General features: G+C 37.5%; 3 protein-coding genes and 1 pseudogene across 3 annotated transcripts; 2 read left to right on the forward strand and 2 right to left on the reverse strand.

Moving 5' to 3' along the window:
• Positions 1 to 2983: 2983 nt before the first annotated feature.
• On the forward strand, positions 2984 to 4350 carry LOC140013163 (putative disease resistance protein At1g50180). The gene is made up of 2 exons (XM_072062262.1): positions 2984 to 4094; positions 4232 to 4350. Exons 1-2 carry the CDS (start codon positions 3256 to 3258, stop codon positions 4272 to 4274), a joined length of 882 nt encoding a protein of 293 aa, XP_071918363.1. The 5' UTR covers positions 2984 to 3255; the 3' UTR covers positions 4275 to 4350.
• On the forward strand, positions 4336 to 6141 carry LOC140013748 (disease resistance protein RPM1-like). The gene has a single exon (XM_072063827.1). It carries the CDS (start codon positions 4336 to 4338, stop codon positions 6139 to 6141), a length of 1806 nt encoding a protein of 601 aa, XP_071919928.1.
• A 1411-nt stretch (positions 6142 to 7552) lies between these two features.
• Positions 7553 to 7960, reverse strand: LOC113707044 (cytochrome P450 72A397-like). Its single transcript, XM_027229197.1, has one exon. The coding sequence runs from the start codon at positions 7958 to 7960 to the stop codon at positions 7553 to 7555; it is 408 nt and encodes a 135-aa protein (XP_027084998.1).
• Positions 7961 to 9431: 1471 nt separating this feature from the next.
• Positions 9432 to 14560, reverse strand: LOC113707046 (cytochrome P450 CYP72A616-like; annotated as a pseudogene).
• Between the last annotated feature and the right edge of the window lie 439 nt (positions 14561 to 14999).

The raw sequence follows: 14999 nt of genomic DNA on the forward strand, positions 1-14999 counted from the left end.
TGAATGCATATTTAGGGGATGCTTAGTAAATGGGTTTCAAATTCAATAATATCCTAATTGTGCCCATGGACCATAGTCTTCTACTTTGGAATTTCACGTCGCATGATTCAGATGAGATTAGGTAAGCATTTGAGGACAAAATCCTTGAGTTTATCAGAGTTGCAGTTACGTGCAGTCATGGAGTTAGGGGTAGGGCGAGGGGGATTTTTCTCCCCTTGCGGGATGGGAAGGATACCCCGGCCATGCCTCGCCCCGTCTTATGTGTTAATAGAAAGTTTTGAAAAATAAATATCTATATAATTACATTTATACATATACATATTATAATTACATATCAATAATGTATGCATATATCATAATTGTATGATAACATGATCATTCGATTATTTTTAATTTACTTGAAACTTTTTACATATTGTAAGATATTTTCCAAAAAATAAAAATAAAATTAAAAATGATGGTTATGAGTTTGGATTTGCTATATACATTATAGTTATAGTCAATAATATATGCATATCTATTATAATTTGGGAGCTAAAAAAATCATAATTTTTAAATAATATGATGATTTGGTTATTTTTAGTTTACTTCAATTTTTTTTAACATATTGTAAGTTGTTTAAACAAATATGATGATTATAAGTTTAGATTTGCTATTAAAAGTAGATAAATGAATTAATAAAGATAAAAAATGCTTTTTAACCTTGATTTCACAATGAATATTTAGCTAAGAAACTAAAAAAGTGATTTGTAATATTATTATTTAGGTTATATATATAATGAAATATAATTAAATAATCGTAAGGGCACTCGCAGAGGTATGGGATGGGGTAAGGGTAGAAAAAGCGGGAGACGGAATGGAGACGGGGGAGAGATTTTAGAGCATGGGGCAGGAGACAAGGGATCTAGGGATTGCGCCCCATCCTCACTCTCTTGCCATCCCTAATTAAATCAGTACCATTTAAGTAAAATCGTTAACAAAAACTCCAAAACTAATGGAATACAAGTCATTTGAGTGGTATGATTATGTGTTGCAAGGGCATAGAAGGAAAATCAAACTAATAATAATCTAAGAAAAGAAAGAGTTTTGGGGATCCAAAATGGGAATTAGGGTGTAGTTTAGGTATTAAAGTGTATACATTTAGAGTTTAGGGATTAAAGTGAGAATTAGGATATAGTTTCAGAGCTACAGTACCCCAATTTAAATTTTAGGAACCAAAGAGTAAGAATTGGGGTATAGTTGACGGCTACAAAATGCAATTAACTGAAATTCATAAGAGGTTAATTGGTATATAAAAGGAAAATTTTCAAAATCCTCGTCTAAGGTTTTCAAAAAAATTTTCTCAACTCCCTTGAGAATTCTAGAATTATATCTACCCCCTTATTTCTAATACCAATGTAAACAATTTCAGCTCAATTACAAGAAAAGACTCTTTGAAATGCTAACTGGTATTCTGTTACCAAATTATCAAGTTAGCATGCAGTCTCCTGATTAATTAGAAGAACAATCAAACATACTATAATAGATCAAATCCTAAGACATATTCTGCACACAATTTTCTTTCATTTTTCTCTTTGGGTTTTTATTCTTCTTTCTTTGGGTCTTGGGAAAAATACCAAGGGTGCTCGGGACAGCATGCTTAGATTGTTTTACTAATCGTTCATATGTTCGAGGAACCCAACCATGAGTTCAAGAACTTGAAGTTTACAATCTTGGAGTACAGTTGAATTTTAAACCTTTATTTCCTCAATGAAGAACTTGGAGTACAGTCTTGGAGTACATTATATGATTATGATTAGGCAACATTTAAATTCGTTATTCTGATTGGCAATGAAGAAGGTTTCTATACAATCGTTCATCGTTGAACCTTGAAACACCCTACCGCCCCACGCTTATTCGTTTGTTCGCGGTTACATCATCGCCATTTTTTTACATCATATGTAGTACAGTCTCTGAGGCATAAAATTAATATCCCACTGGTAAACAAGTAATAATGTTGTACTACACTTTATTGTTTTGATAAACGTTTGTATATTGGGGTGAGTGATTTCTTCAACCTACCATCCACTTCAGTACATGCATTATTGGATCATTATTAAACTTCAAATAAGTTAAACGGCCAGTTGCCATCAAATTCAAATATATTGTCAACAAATGAATTTAGCGGACAGATACCATGGGAATATGGAACCTCGAAGAAGCTGGAGGGTTTGTATCTTGCCCAGAACAGTTTAATAGCTGGCTTCCATTTGGAGGGAAATTCACTTTCCTCCGCATCACATGTTCCTGGAAAACTCATAGCTGGCTTCCATTTGATTCAGAACTGTCATTTTTGTCATGAGGAGAGGGAGGAGGAGGAGGGATGCTGAGTTGCTCTGAACTGGAAAACTTGGTCAGACACTACTGCTTTATGCCTTGTTAAATAATTCGACATCATTGCTTTTGCACGATGCTTCGACATCATTGCCCTCGTGGTCTTTCCTCTCTAACTACTAAAACACAGAGGTATGTTTATACCAAAATTTTGGTCAGACACCGTATTGGAGTGGTTTGTTCCTAAAGTTTCCATCCGTTTTTATTACAAATACGTGTTTGGATTGCATTTTTCATAATTTTTTATGAAAAAATTATTATAGCGATTTGATATATGTGAAGGAAAAAGATAATAGAAAAATGTGATTACGAAAAATGACGGAAAACAGCAATCCAAACAAGGCGGGGCAAACCAAAAAAAGGAAAAAAAGAAAAGGCAGTTAGTTCCATGGAAGGAGGAGGAGGTTATAGATGTCGGCAGGGGGAGCGGAAGACCCTGTTGTAGTTTTATTTCTTCGTCAATGAAATCAATAATGTCCAGTCCAACCGCGTTTTAACTTTATTCCTTCCCCTCGTAAAGAACCCACAGTTGAAAGATGCTCCTTTATCTTTATCCCACCAAAGGACCCACTGTTGAAAGAAGGTCCCGAAGACATGTGCAAGCACACAGTCTTCTTAATGGCTTCCATGATTTTATATTGTGGCAGGTAAGGTAAGGCAGCTTCGTTTTTCACAATCATGTTTCTTGCTTTAGTTTCTTCTAATTGGCTAATTCTTTCTTTTTCTTTTTGATAAATACTGCACCATATAGCATCGAAGTTCATCAGCTTATGAATCTATAGCCTCCTCTTCCTTCTTCCTTTCAAGATACTGCAAGTGGGCTGTCCTATAAACCAGAAGCCGCCTTCCCCAACGTTCTTAAGTTAGAAAGAAAGACTGAAAATGGCAGAAACAGTTCTCTCTTTTGTCCTGGATCAACTGTCAACTTTTCTGCGCGAGGAGGGACGACTACTGGGAGGGGTTCGGCAAGAGGTTCAATTCATCAGGGATGAGTTGGAGCAAATGAGAGCTTTCCTGCAAGAGGCAGAAGCAAAAGAAGAAGATGCTCAACCCACGCTCCAACAATGGATCAAGCAAGTGCGAGATGCTGCTTATGACACTGAGGACATTCTTGATGAATTTTTAGCTCGCTTTGCTCGGCATCGCGCAACAGGATTCTACGGCTCTGTTCGGAGAATTTTCAGCTCCATCAAGAATTTGAGAGCTCGTCATCGAGTTGCTAGCGAAATACAAGGCATCAAGTCCAGAATCAAAAGTATTTCTGAAGCTCATCAAAGATACCAATCCGAATATGGTATCTCTGCCCCAGCGTCCAACTCACTTTCGGCTGTGAACAACACAACCTGGCGCTATAGCAGAGATGACGCATTGCTTGTGGAAGAAGCTAAATTAGTTGGCATTGACCAGCCCAAGAACCGTCTTATTTCTGAGCTCCTCGAAGGGGATGATCACCAACTGAAAGTTGTTTCAGTGGTTGGTATGGGAGGACTCGGCAAAACTACCCTAGTGAAAAGAGTCCACGAGGATCCTGAAGTCAGAAGGCATTTCCCAGTTCGTGCTTGGGTGACTGTCTCTCAAACATGTGACTTTCAGTACCTCCTGAAAGACTTGATTCGGCAGTTACACGAGGAAGGGAAGAAACCAGTCCCACAATCGATCGAGTCTTTGAATACCACTGGGCTGAAAAAAATTGTCAAAGATTTTCTTCAACAAGCTGGAAGGTATGCAATTGTTTTTGATGATGTATGGGACGTGGAATTTTGGAATACCATCAAATTTGCACTGCCCGAGAGTAGTTACGGCAACCGTGTCATGCTAACAACTCGGAAAGCTGATGTAGCCTCTGCCTCTGGTACAGAATCTCTAGGTTATATCCACAGAATGGAGTCACTGTCCTTTGAAGATTCGTGGACCCTGTTTTGTAACAAGATCTTTAAGGGAAATAGTTGCCCTGGCCATTTGATGGATGTTGCCAAAGGTGTATTGGATAAATGTGAGGGCTTGCCCCTTGCGATTCTTGCAATCAGTGGGCTTTTGGCTTTGAAAGATGTAAACAGAACAGAGGAATGGGAGATAGTTCGAGGCAGTCTTGGGGGTGAATTAGAAGGCACTGGTAAGTTGGACAGAGTTAAAAGGATACTCTCTCTTAGTTATGGTGATTTGCCTTGGCATCTAAAGACATGCCTGTTGTACACAAGTATCTATCCAGAGGATTATGAAATAGAATGCGAAGGACTAATTAATTTGTGGATTGCTGAAAGGTATGTCGAACGGAGAGAAGGAAGGAGTATTGAAGATGTAGCTTGGGGTTATCTCACTGAACTCGTCAATAGAAGCCTAATTCAAGTGACTGGTGTGTTTTACGAAGAAGCACCCGACACTTGTCGAATCCATGACCTATTGAGAGAGATTATTCTTCTCAAGTCTAGGGGACAAAACATGGTCACAGTTACTACCGGACAACCAACGATGTGGCCGTCCGAGAAGGTACGCCGTCTAGTAGTTCATAGTAGTAGCAGTAACAACACCCAGCACCACCAACAAAGACCAAATTATTGCTTTGACCACCTTCGGTCATTCGTTACGATTGAATCCACGAACCAGCTACTATTCAAAACGCTGTTATCGGAAGTTTCAAGGAGTAGTAAGCTGTTAAAGGTTTTGGATTTGGGTGGTCAAGAGACCCAGGAGGAAATACCAAATGAGATTTTCAAGATGTTTCATCTCAAGCATCTGGATCTAGGTGGCACAGGAGTGGAGAGAGTCCCGAAAGCCATTGGAAAGCTTCAACATTTGGAGTATCTGGATTTGGGTCACACCAGAGTTAGGGAATTGCCCTTGGAAATCCTAAAGCTGCAAAAGCTTCGAGTTCTCAGAGTATATCAACCAGTTGATACTTCAGATGATGATTATGGATTTCATGGATTTAAAGCTCCCTCAAATATGGGAGGGCTTCTTGCCCTAGAAGAATTAAACTGCATAGATGCAAGTAGTGGATCCACAATAGTTAAGGAGAAAGGAAAGCTGACCCAATTAAAAAAGCTATATATTACAAAGTTAAGAAGAGAAGATGGAAAGGAGCTCTGCTCCTCCCTTGCCAACCTCACCAGTCTTCGGGAATTAAGTGTTGATTCAATTGGAAAAGGTGATGATCATGATATAATCGATCTAAATCATCATCATCCTTCTCTTTCTTCTTTGTTTCTTCAATCTCTTCGTATGCTGTTTTTGTGTGGCCGCTTAGAAAAGATGCCACAATGGGTAGCTCGTCTTCACGGCTTGATAAGAATAGATTTGGACTGGAGCAGGTTAAGGAGTGAGGAGGATCCGCTTGAATCCCTCCAACATTTGCCCAATTTGGGTGAAATTAATTTCTGTGGATCTTACCAGGGAGAAGAGTTGTGTTTCAAGGTTGGAGGGTTTCTAATGCTGAAGAGGTTGCACCTAAAGAGGATGGAAGGGTTGAGATGGATGAGAGTGGAGGAGGGTGCATTGCCTCGTCTGCATCTACTATTTCTGCAACAACTTCCATTACTAGAGGAGTTACCTTTGGGTATTCAGCACTTGAGCAATCTTCAGCGCCTGACTTTGTATGAGACGAGTTCTCAATTGAGAGAGAAGCTGTTAGAGAATCAGAAGGAAGAAAGTGAAGATTACACAAAAATCGCACACATTCCTGAAATTCTCATTGGTTACTATACAGATGATAGGAAATGGAGAGACCGCTGGCTGTGGGCCGAGAAGAAGAAAACATATAATCTTTCCTAGCAAGCAGCAATAGACGACATTGCATCTTTTTCCTTTTTTTTTTTCTGTATTTTACCTTATTTATTGTATACTACGTCCTGCATATTGTGTGATGTTGTTAACGACTTGATGTACTGTATATTACTCTTTTATTTTTATTTATTTTTGTTTCTTGATCTTTTCTATAATTGATTTGGCAAACGATCAAGAGGTAGGTAAGTTAGAAGTGTATTGATAATATCTAACAATAATAAGTTTACAATTGTAGTCAGAGACAAATATGTAAACCCAATTTGGTTTGTCAATACTGTCAATGTTAAAGTGAGGGTTAGTCTCACGTACTCCTGTAACTTCTCCAACTGGATAATAAATAGCAGGTCCTATCAAATTTCTTTAGACTTTCTAGCACATGCTCTATGAGAGCAAGGATGAAACGTTAGAAGAAAAATAGTGTAGCATGACTCTAATTTTGAAACAATGAAAAATATGAAAAAGTGATTTGATATGAACAATGGACCGAGGGAATATATGACTCATTTTAAGTGATAGGCAGCCCCCAATCTGTTCTTTTCTGTCCAAATTTGCCAATGTTTCAATTCACATTGCATATGATATGAAATCATTCATTATTGACTAGTATAATTACTTCGTGCAATAAACTTACAATGTGTATCACTGTTTCTTAAAAACATTTTTACACTGGAATTAAAATTAAAAACTTCTTCTATTATCGGTAATTGAAATTAAAAAGTACACATTTACACTTATATTTAACAATCATTTTCTTCATCTCCAATAATTTATGTTCTGCGTTTTCTGGTGTTTAGGAAAAAAAATGGAAACTAATTAGCGTTGTTTTATTTTGTTTTTTCCTCATCTTCTGTTGTCGAATGGAAACAAACATAATTAATGCCAACGAGCAAAAGTGGAAACAAACAACTCGGGATTGCAAATTCTTGTAAATTAATGCATGCACATAATTTTTTTTTAACGCATGGATTAAATTTTAAAAAATCTCCGTTGGTAGAACTGACAATTATGCAAAACCAGTTTGGTCTAGATAGACCTGTCTTTCCTCTAACCCCTTATATTACTCAGTTTGGCTCCTCCGCCTTGTAGAATAGAATAGTATAGATGTTGTTGATTGACAGGGAAAAAAAAAAAAACAAAGAGTAAGAAGTCGTGATCAAACTGAAAGTTTTTAGTTATTTTTTAAGACTTATAGGTGGGACGAAAGGAATGGAGCCAATGTATGTGCATGTGAATTTAGAAATATTTGAGATAGGTACTCTGATATTCAATGTAATTAACATGGCAAAGGGACTGCTGTAATTGACCCGCAGAAATGCAAAATCCAGTCAAGTCTCCACAAGATCAATAATCACAGTAGTAATAACCTCTTTCTGCCCTGAAAGAATACTCAAACGGGTTTCTATATAATTGGAGCTCCATGTTGCGGGTGAAGAGCAAGCCTGGTGTAGGGAGCATGAGTGTATGAAGGTGAGAGCTTGAATGAGAAGTGCTGCAAAATCATAGCCAGAGCCAATTTTGCGTCTATCATTGCGAAGTCTAGGCCTAAGCAAATCCTTGGTCCCCAGCCAAAGGGATAAAATGCCAATTGATCCCCTGATGCCTTGGAAACTCCTTCAGCAAACCTCTCTGGATTAAATTCTTCTGCATCTTCTCCCCAGTACTCAGGATCATGATGCAACAGCATTATTGGTAGGTAAACTTCAACCCCTGCAGGGATGGAAATGGCCCCTACCTTAGTTCTTTGGACGGTATATCTCACCGCGCAAGTTACCGGTGGATATACTCTTAGGACTTCAAACAACACCATTTTGACCGACAACAACTCAATGGATTTGACAGAAGGGCCACGAATATGCTATTTTATTAGATCGAGGGCCAAACCTTTATTGTTAATTATTAAAAAGCTAAAACTTAACTTAAAAAAGAGTTGGAGGGGCATTAGAACTCTTTTCCCTAAAAATTAATAATGATAGTGAGACGGAACGGATGCACCCGGAGAGTATGGGTAGGGACAGGAGTTGGTGAGCAGGCAAGGGGAAGGGCGGACGGGGGAAGCCGGAAAACCGCCTGTCGCCGTGAACCACCCTACCGGCCCACCCACCCTTATTCGCTGGTTACATCCTCGCCACTTTTCTACATCATATGTAGTACAATCTCTGAGGCCTAAATTAATATCCCACTAGCAAACAAAGCATTTATTCTCTTGATAAGTAGTTTCAAAACGAAATTTAAAAGTAATGTTTGGGCCCTTGGGGTCGTTTTGAAATTTGATCCTCAATGAGTAGGGGATGCTTACATTAAAATTTGATGAAATAGTTGTTGTTTATGGTCCCTTTATGCATCTCTCTTTCTCTTCTCGTCGCCTTTGGGTCAGTTTTTGTCCATTTGAAGAAAAAACTAAATCCTCAAAAACTAAATAATTTTTGAGCATCAAAGTTTATGATTAAACTGAAAGTTATTAATTCTTTTCTTAGGACTTAGAGGTGGGACGAAAGGAATGCAGCCAATGGATGTACCTGTGAGCTTAGAAATATTTGAGACAGCGACATTTTCTGACTTATTGCATTTTTTTTTTTTTTGGAGATAGGTTAAGTTTATTAAATGCTACGCATGATCTTGTAAAGGATTTTTTCTGGAGTTTGCTTTCCTAAAGAAATATTTCACTGCATGGCCAAGGGGCAATAGGTGATTAATTCAGCATTGTAGTGTTGTACTTGAGATGATGCTTCGGCTGTTGAGAGCCCTGATTAATTGCTATGTTTAGAGGAATTGAGAGACAAAAGATCTCCAAAAAAAAAAACAGTCAATAAAGTTATGGCTGCAAATGGAATTAATTCAGATGCGTGGAACACTTTTAAACTCCTAAGAGCAACTCCAATGGCATGTCATCAGAAGGCTTTTAAACTCCTAAGAACACCTTTAATACGTCCCATGACACGGCCGTGTAATAAGCATCATAGGTATCATTAGAATGATGTGTATAAATGCTACTGAAAAAGAGGAGATAGTAGACCCTTTTTTACAACGGATAAATTTGGTTAAACATGGACAACGACTAAAATTTCATGGTGCAAGTTAACGTTCATTTCATGGTGCAAGTTAACGTTCATTAAAATAAATATTTGATTTGATTTGATTATGGACCCATACTATTATATCACGTGAAATGTAATCCATTGTAAGTAAAAATATAATAAAAAAGGAAATAGTAAAATACTGATATAGAGTAGAGTGTAATCCACCGTGAATCTCCTAAGTATGTGTAAAAACTTGCACCTTATATGTCCAAATGGTACTTTGATATTATTGAATTGGCACGAATTTTTAGTTCACGCCGGTACAAATATTTAATAATATAATTGCCATGGCAAAGGGACTGCTCTAATTGACCCGCTGAAATGCAAAATCCAGCCAAATCTCCACATGATTATTTACCAATTTGTAGTCACCGTAGCAATAAGCCCTTTCTGTCCTGAAAGAATCCTCAAATGGGTTTCAATATAATCGGAGCTCCATGCTGTGCCTGAAGAGTAAATCCGGCACAGGGAGCATGAGTGTATGAAGGTGAGAGCTTGAATGAAAAGTGCTGCAAAATCATAGCCAGAGCCAATTTTGCTTCTATGATTGCGAAGTCTTGGCCTATGCAAATCCTTGGTCCGCAGCCAAAGGGATAAAATGCCAGTTGATCCCCTGATGCCTTGGAAACTCCTTCAGCAAACCTCTCTGGATTGAATTCTTCTGCATCATCTCCCCAATACTCAGGATCATGATGCAACAGCATTATTGGTAGGTAAACTTCAACCCCTGCAGGGATGGAAATGTCCCCTACCTTGGTTCTTTGGACCGTATATCTCACCGTGCAAGTTGCCGGTGGATATAATCTTAGAACTTCAAACAACACCATTGTGACCTACAAGAACAATTCATGGAGGTAAATTAAGCAATTCTCCCACAGTTGTAGTCACTGGTTAATAGATAGCAACACCAAGAGATGATGGGGAAAGTTTCATGCTACCTTTTGCTAAGGTAATAGCGCACAGCAAAAGATTTCTTTGTATCTTGGACAGACTCAACAACATATTCATACTTACAATTTTGAGCCTGTTCAAAATTTCTCTGTCAGGGGCTGTCTTTCCACAATTTTGGAGAACTTCTTGCCTGGCCTTCTTTTGCCAGTCCGGCTGCATAGACAGGAGGATAAGAGTCCATGTAAGCCAGTTAGCAGTGGTCTCTTGGCCGGCAAAGTAGAACTGCTTACACTCCTCTATTACATCTTCAATTGTCAGTTCATTTCCCTTTTCTTCTTTGCATTGCAACAGCAATCCAAGTAGATCAGCATTACCCGCTTCGCCATCTTGCATTGCCTTTTGCTTCTTGCAAATTAGAACTCTTAACATTGCTTTGATCTCTGTGTCCACCTGATATCTCCTTCTGTTCTTCTTAGTTGGTACAAACCTGTATAAGCGACCGTTCGAGCAAACTTTAGAGGTAAAACAAATGACGATTCATCTATCGATTGCATTGATTTTTTTACCTTATAAAACAGAACACAAAAGGATGAATTCGAGCTATGATATATTTGTTTCTTTCCAGTTTACAAATGGAAATCTACCTGAGTCCTGGGAGGTACAAGGCCCGATATGCTTCAGTTGCCAGCACGGCTTGCTCTTTTTGAAGTTCGAAGATCTTCTTTCCTTCCTTATAGCTACTTCCGAAGGCTGCTCTAGAAATCACGTCTGCAGAGAGACGATGCAATTCGGAATTGATATCAATTTCGCTTCGTCCCTCAGATGCAAGCAGCATCTTCCATCGATCAATGAGATTGCAACAACTTGCTAAAACCTTTGGTACCATTCCCTGTTTCCATAATTACATAGGGATGAGGTTCACTTCCCTTAATACTCAAGGCATGCAACTTCCATCAATACCCAAGCCATGCATGCAACATTCAGAGCTCGTGCTCTTCCTTAGCATAATTTGCAGAATTATGATACAGTTGGTGGCCGAATGACAATAAAGTTATTGCATAATTTTAGCATTGCATGAAATTATTGGGGAACATGTATCTTTGATGGGTAACCATTTTGACATCAGATTCACAAATGTTCTTTTTAAGGTTAATTAGACCTACTCCCGGGGTTTAAGCAAATTACTAGGAGAACCTCGTAGTTTGTCCAAATTACAATTGCCCCTTTATGTGTAACAATATTCAAACATAACTAACGGTAGTAGAGAAATGACAAAATTACGCTCTGCAGAAAACTGCATTATCTCCTTTGAGATTTGTCCAAATTACAAAAAGGACTTTATAATTTGCCAAAATGCAATTTAAGATTTTAATAGCCAACCACTTTTCTTAAAAAAAAAAAAAAGAAAAAAAAAGAAGCCCCCTTAATGGGATCCAAGAAAAATAAACTCAAACTAAAAGAAAACAATCGATTACTAACTCTTAAGAAATGAAAACCAAAAAACCTCTTACTTTCTCCTCTCTTTTTTTCTATGGCTTATTTCGTTCGCCACTAAACTTTCCCAACCCATTATTCCATATATCAATTATCAAATTTATTTCAAAGTAAACTCCAGATTGCGATAATAATTTTGAGCTAGACTATGTGGTCTTTTATTCATAATATAATTTAAAATTTTATCCTTAATATTTATTTGCTTTTTTAGAAAAAGAATTTGAGCATTTGCAAATTGACATGAAAAAGGGTTCTTTTATAGAAAAATAATAATGATGGTGTTTAAAGAAAATGTATCAATAACCAAAACACTATTATTAATGATGTCATATGACTACGGATTTTGTTACACTTACAGTTGTAACCTAATGGTCGGACAAAAAATTATTAATTAATGAAAATTTTTAGGATTCAATCAAAAAATCCATTGCAATTTACTAATGGTGAATGTTAATTTAATAAAAATTTGGCTATTTAAAGCATTAGACTAATTTGCATAAGCTATATCATTCATTTTGCCATTTGGACAAATCTCAGGAGGTACGTGTAATTTGGAAAAACCTCAAGAGAGGTAATTCTTATCAACTCAATCTAGAAGGGGTATTTTGGTACCTTTAGACATATTTTACTGATGTAAGCATCCTTTCTAACGACAATTAATGGGGGATATTTGTGAGATTTGACTTTAATTTGGTCAGATCACAGGATTTGTATGGTTCTTTGGTCAACTCTTAAGAGATAGATGTAATTAACCCTTCCTTTTATTTCATGCATTTAGTGAAGGATGTTTCACTTTCTTTTCTTAAAAAAAATTTTGAAATCTTTGTCGAAACCTAAGGGCTAATGGCAATTTGCACCTTAAACTATTATTCCTTTACCTTGCACCCTAAGTTATCACCTATAGCAATTAACTAACTTAACCATCAGCCTTAGGCTGGTGGCCACCACCAAACCTTAAAGGCTTTGGTGGGATGAGATGCAAGGTTTCGAACCCACCAATTTATCACATTTGTGGTTCTTCAAAAGATCCAGACCGGTGCGTGGTGCATCCGTTTGATCCGGTGGTGGTTCTGTCCCCATTGGTTCTCCATAGGTCCAGTTAGGTCTCCCCGTAATTAGATTAAGATAGAGTAGGAGTAGTGATGACGATTGATAAAAAAAAATTAACTAACTTGTACAATCAATTTATAGAACAGTGATTAAATCAGTTAAAAATCAAGATATTTTGATGGCATTTTTTATCAAAAAGACTTTAGAACCTCTAAATGAATAAGAATATTTCGTTAGTACCTCTAAATAAACACGTTTTTCCTTTCTTTTTGGTTCAAATATTCTAGAGGCAAATTCAACCCTTGCTAACCAACCCAACCAAGCTGAGTTTGCCATCTGGGAAGGACTTGGGTGTAGGTTAGGGGCTTTGAAGCCCCAACTTGCATTTCAATCTAGGATTTCCTAAAAGATTGGTGCAAAGTGCGAATTGCTGATAATTCATCAATGCCTGAAATTCTAAGGGTTATTTTCTTCTCTCTCTCTCTCTCTTTTTTGTTCAGATATTCTAGAAGCAAGTATGAGCCTTGTTAACCAACCCAACCCAATTGAGTTGGCCACTGGAAGGGATACAAGTCCCTCCTTGTGTGTAGGTCGAGTGCTCTAAACCCCAAGTTGCATTTCAATCCAAGATTTTCTAAAATTTTGCTAGAATACATAATGCACTCGATTTAGTCGGGAGCGGTTCAGTCCTTCTTTTAGAAATTATTGTGTAAAAAAAATTATATGTTTTTCTTACTCCTCCGACCATTGCACATGCAGCGGAACAGTAAATTGTTAATCTTGTAGGAATAGCAAATCCCTTGTATGAGAAAGCAGAAACTACCTGCAGCTTCTCGTGATGGAATGCGTGGGTAATTATTCTTCTATGCTTGGCCCATTTGTCCCCTTCCAAGGTTGAGACTTGAGAGTCCCAGCGTCAAAAGATTTGCAAGCGGGCTCTGTGGAGTTTTTTGGAAGTGACCATTCTTGTTATTCAGTATCAACCTCACCAACTCTGCCTTCCCCAATATCAATCTTGGCATTGTTCCATTCCAACTCAGACATACTTTTCCTATTTTTGCAATTTGAACCCATGCCACCATCAATATATATATATATATATATATATATATATATATATATATATATGCTCCTCAATGATATTACAACACAAGCCAACGGAGCCATGATTTCTACTTTTGGTCGGCAGAAATATTTTTTGAGCTATTTGTCATAACATGCCAAATTCTACTACTATTTTTCATATCACATGTAGTAATTTTTACTCATCTTCCGTATAGTCAGTTAGGCGCACATACGACTAAAAGTCTAATAAAACACAGTAAATACTTTGTTCTTGACAAGTATCATGCATGCATCAGATAAAACTAAAAACATAACAGGATAAATCCCTTGTTTACATATGTTCCAATAACATTTATGCGCCACTTGATCACCTATAATACGTGTAGAATACATTCTAGATTTGTTCTCTATAAGTCCTTATATGTTGAAATGGGAAGATCCATGAAGGTTTCTCCAAGAGGCTAGAGATGAAATGATCAGTACTGGATGACTGAAAAAATCAGAAAAGAATGCAGAGACAGACAAAGTTGATCTAACCATATGTCTGCACCATTTGATGAAGGAAAGGGTTGGCACGAGGTATAATTTCGTGGTTCAAACTCATGGGGATGGACCATGCTTCTAGCATCAGCTTCTTGGTAGCTAGCTTGTCTCCATAAGGAAAATTGTAAGAGGTTCCTCCAATCCCTTGTTGCTTCAATTCTCTCTCAATCAATTTGGGTCTCCACCAAAGGGAATAGGCAAGTTTCAGGATACACAAAGAAGCTAAAAGTGCAGAAAAGGAAGATAAGAGGACCATCAAAGTGGGGGCTTCCATGCTGCTAACTACTTTGTGGATGCTGAAGCTTTGGGTGTTCTTGAGGAAGTTTCGTGATGCTAAATACTATGAAGAACGTTTCTATACAATGGCTCATCGTTGACCTTTGAACCACCCCACCGGCCCACCCTGATTCCTTCGCTGGTTGCATCATTATGTATAGGATCTCAGAGGCTTAAATTAATATCCCACAAGTAAACGAGTAATATTGTACTTTTTGATGAATCTTATTAAGAATTATTCATTTAGTACATGCATTTGACCATTACCCACCTTGCATTATTGGATCATTATTAAACTCATCAAACTAATGTTGAATTGAACTAATGTTTCGGATCTGTCTTCAGCTTATTAAATTTTTCCAGTTTTCTATCAAAAAAAAAAGAGAGCTAATGTTGACTTGAACCTGCCATCAAGATGCTGTACAGTGCATATCCTATAAAAATTTAACT

The sequence above is a fragment of the Coffea arabica genome, chromosome 8c (genome assembly GCF_036785885.1).
Source record: "Coffea arabica cultivar ET-39 chromosome 8c, Coffea Arabica ET-39 HiFi, whole genome shotgun sequence".
NCBI lineage: Eukaryota > Viridiplantae > Streptophyta > Magnoliopsida > Gentianales > Rubiaceae > Coffea > Coffea arabica.

Excerpts from the sequence above, each read along its gene's own strand:
- LOC140013163 (XM_072062262.1), top strand. The coding sequence starts at position 3,256 with ATGGCAGAAACAGTTCTCTCTTTTGTCCTGGATCAACTGTCAACTTTT. Across the intron at positions 4,095-4,231 it reads TTTCTTCAACAAGCTGGAAG|AATCTCTAGGTTATATCCAC; the intron begins GTATGCAATTGT and ends CCTCTGGTACAG.
- LOC140013748 (XM_072063827.1), top strand. The coding sequence starts at position 4,336 with ATGGATGTTGCCAAAGGTGTATTGGATAAATGTGAGGGCTTGCCCCTT.
- LOC113707044 (XM_027229197.1), bottom strand. The coding sequence starts at position 7,960 with ATGGTGTTGTTTGAAGTCCTAAGAGTATATCCACCGGTAACTTGCGCG.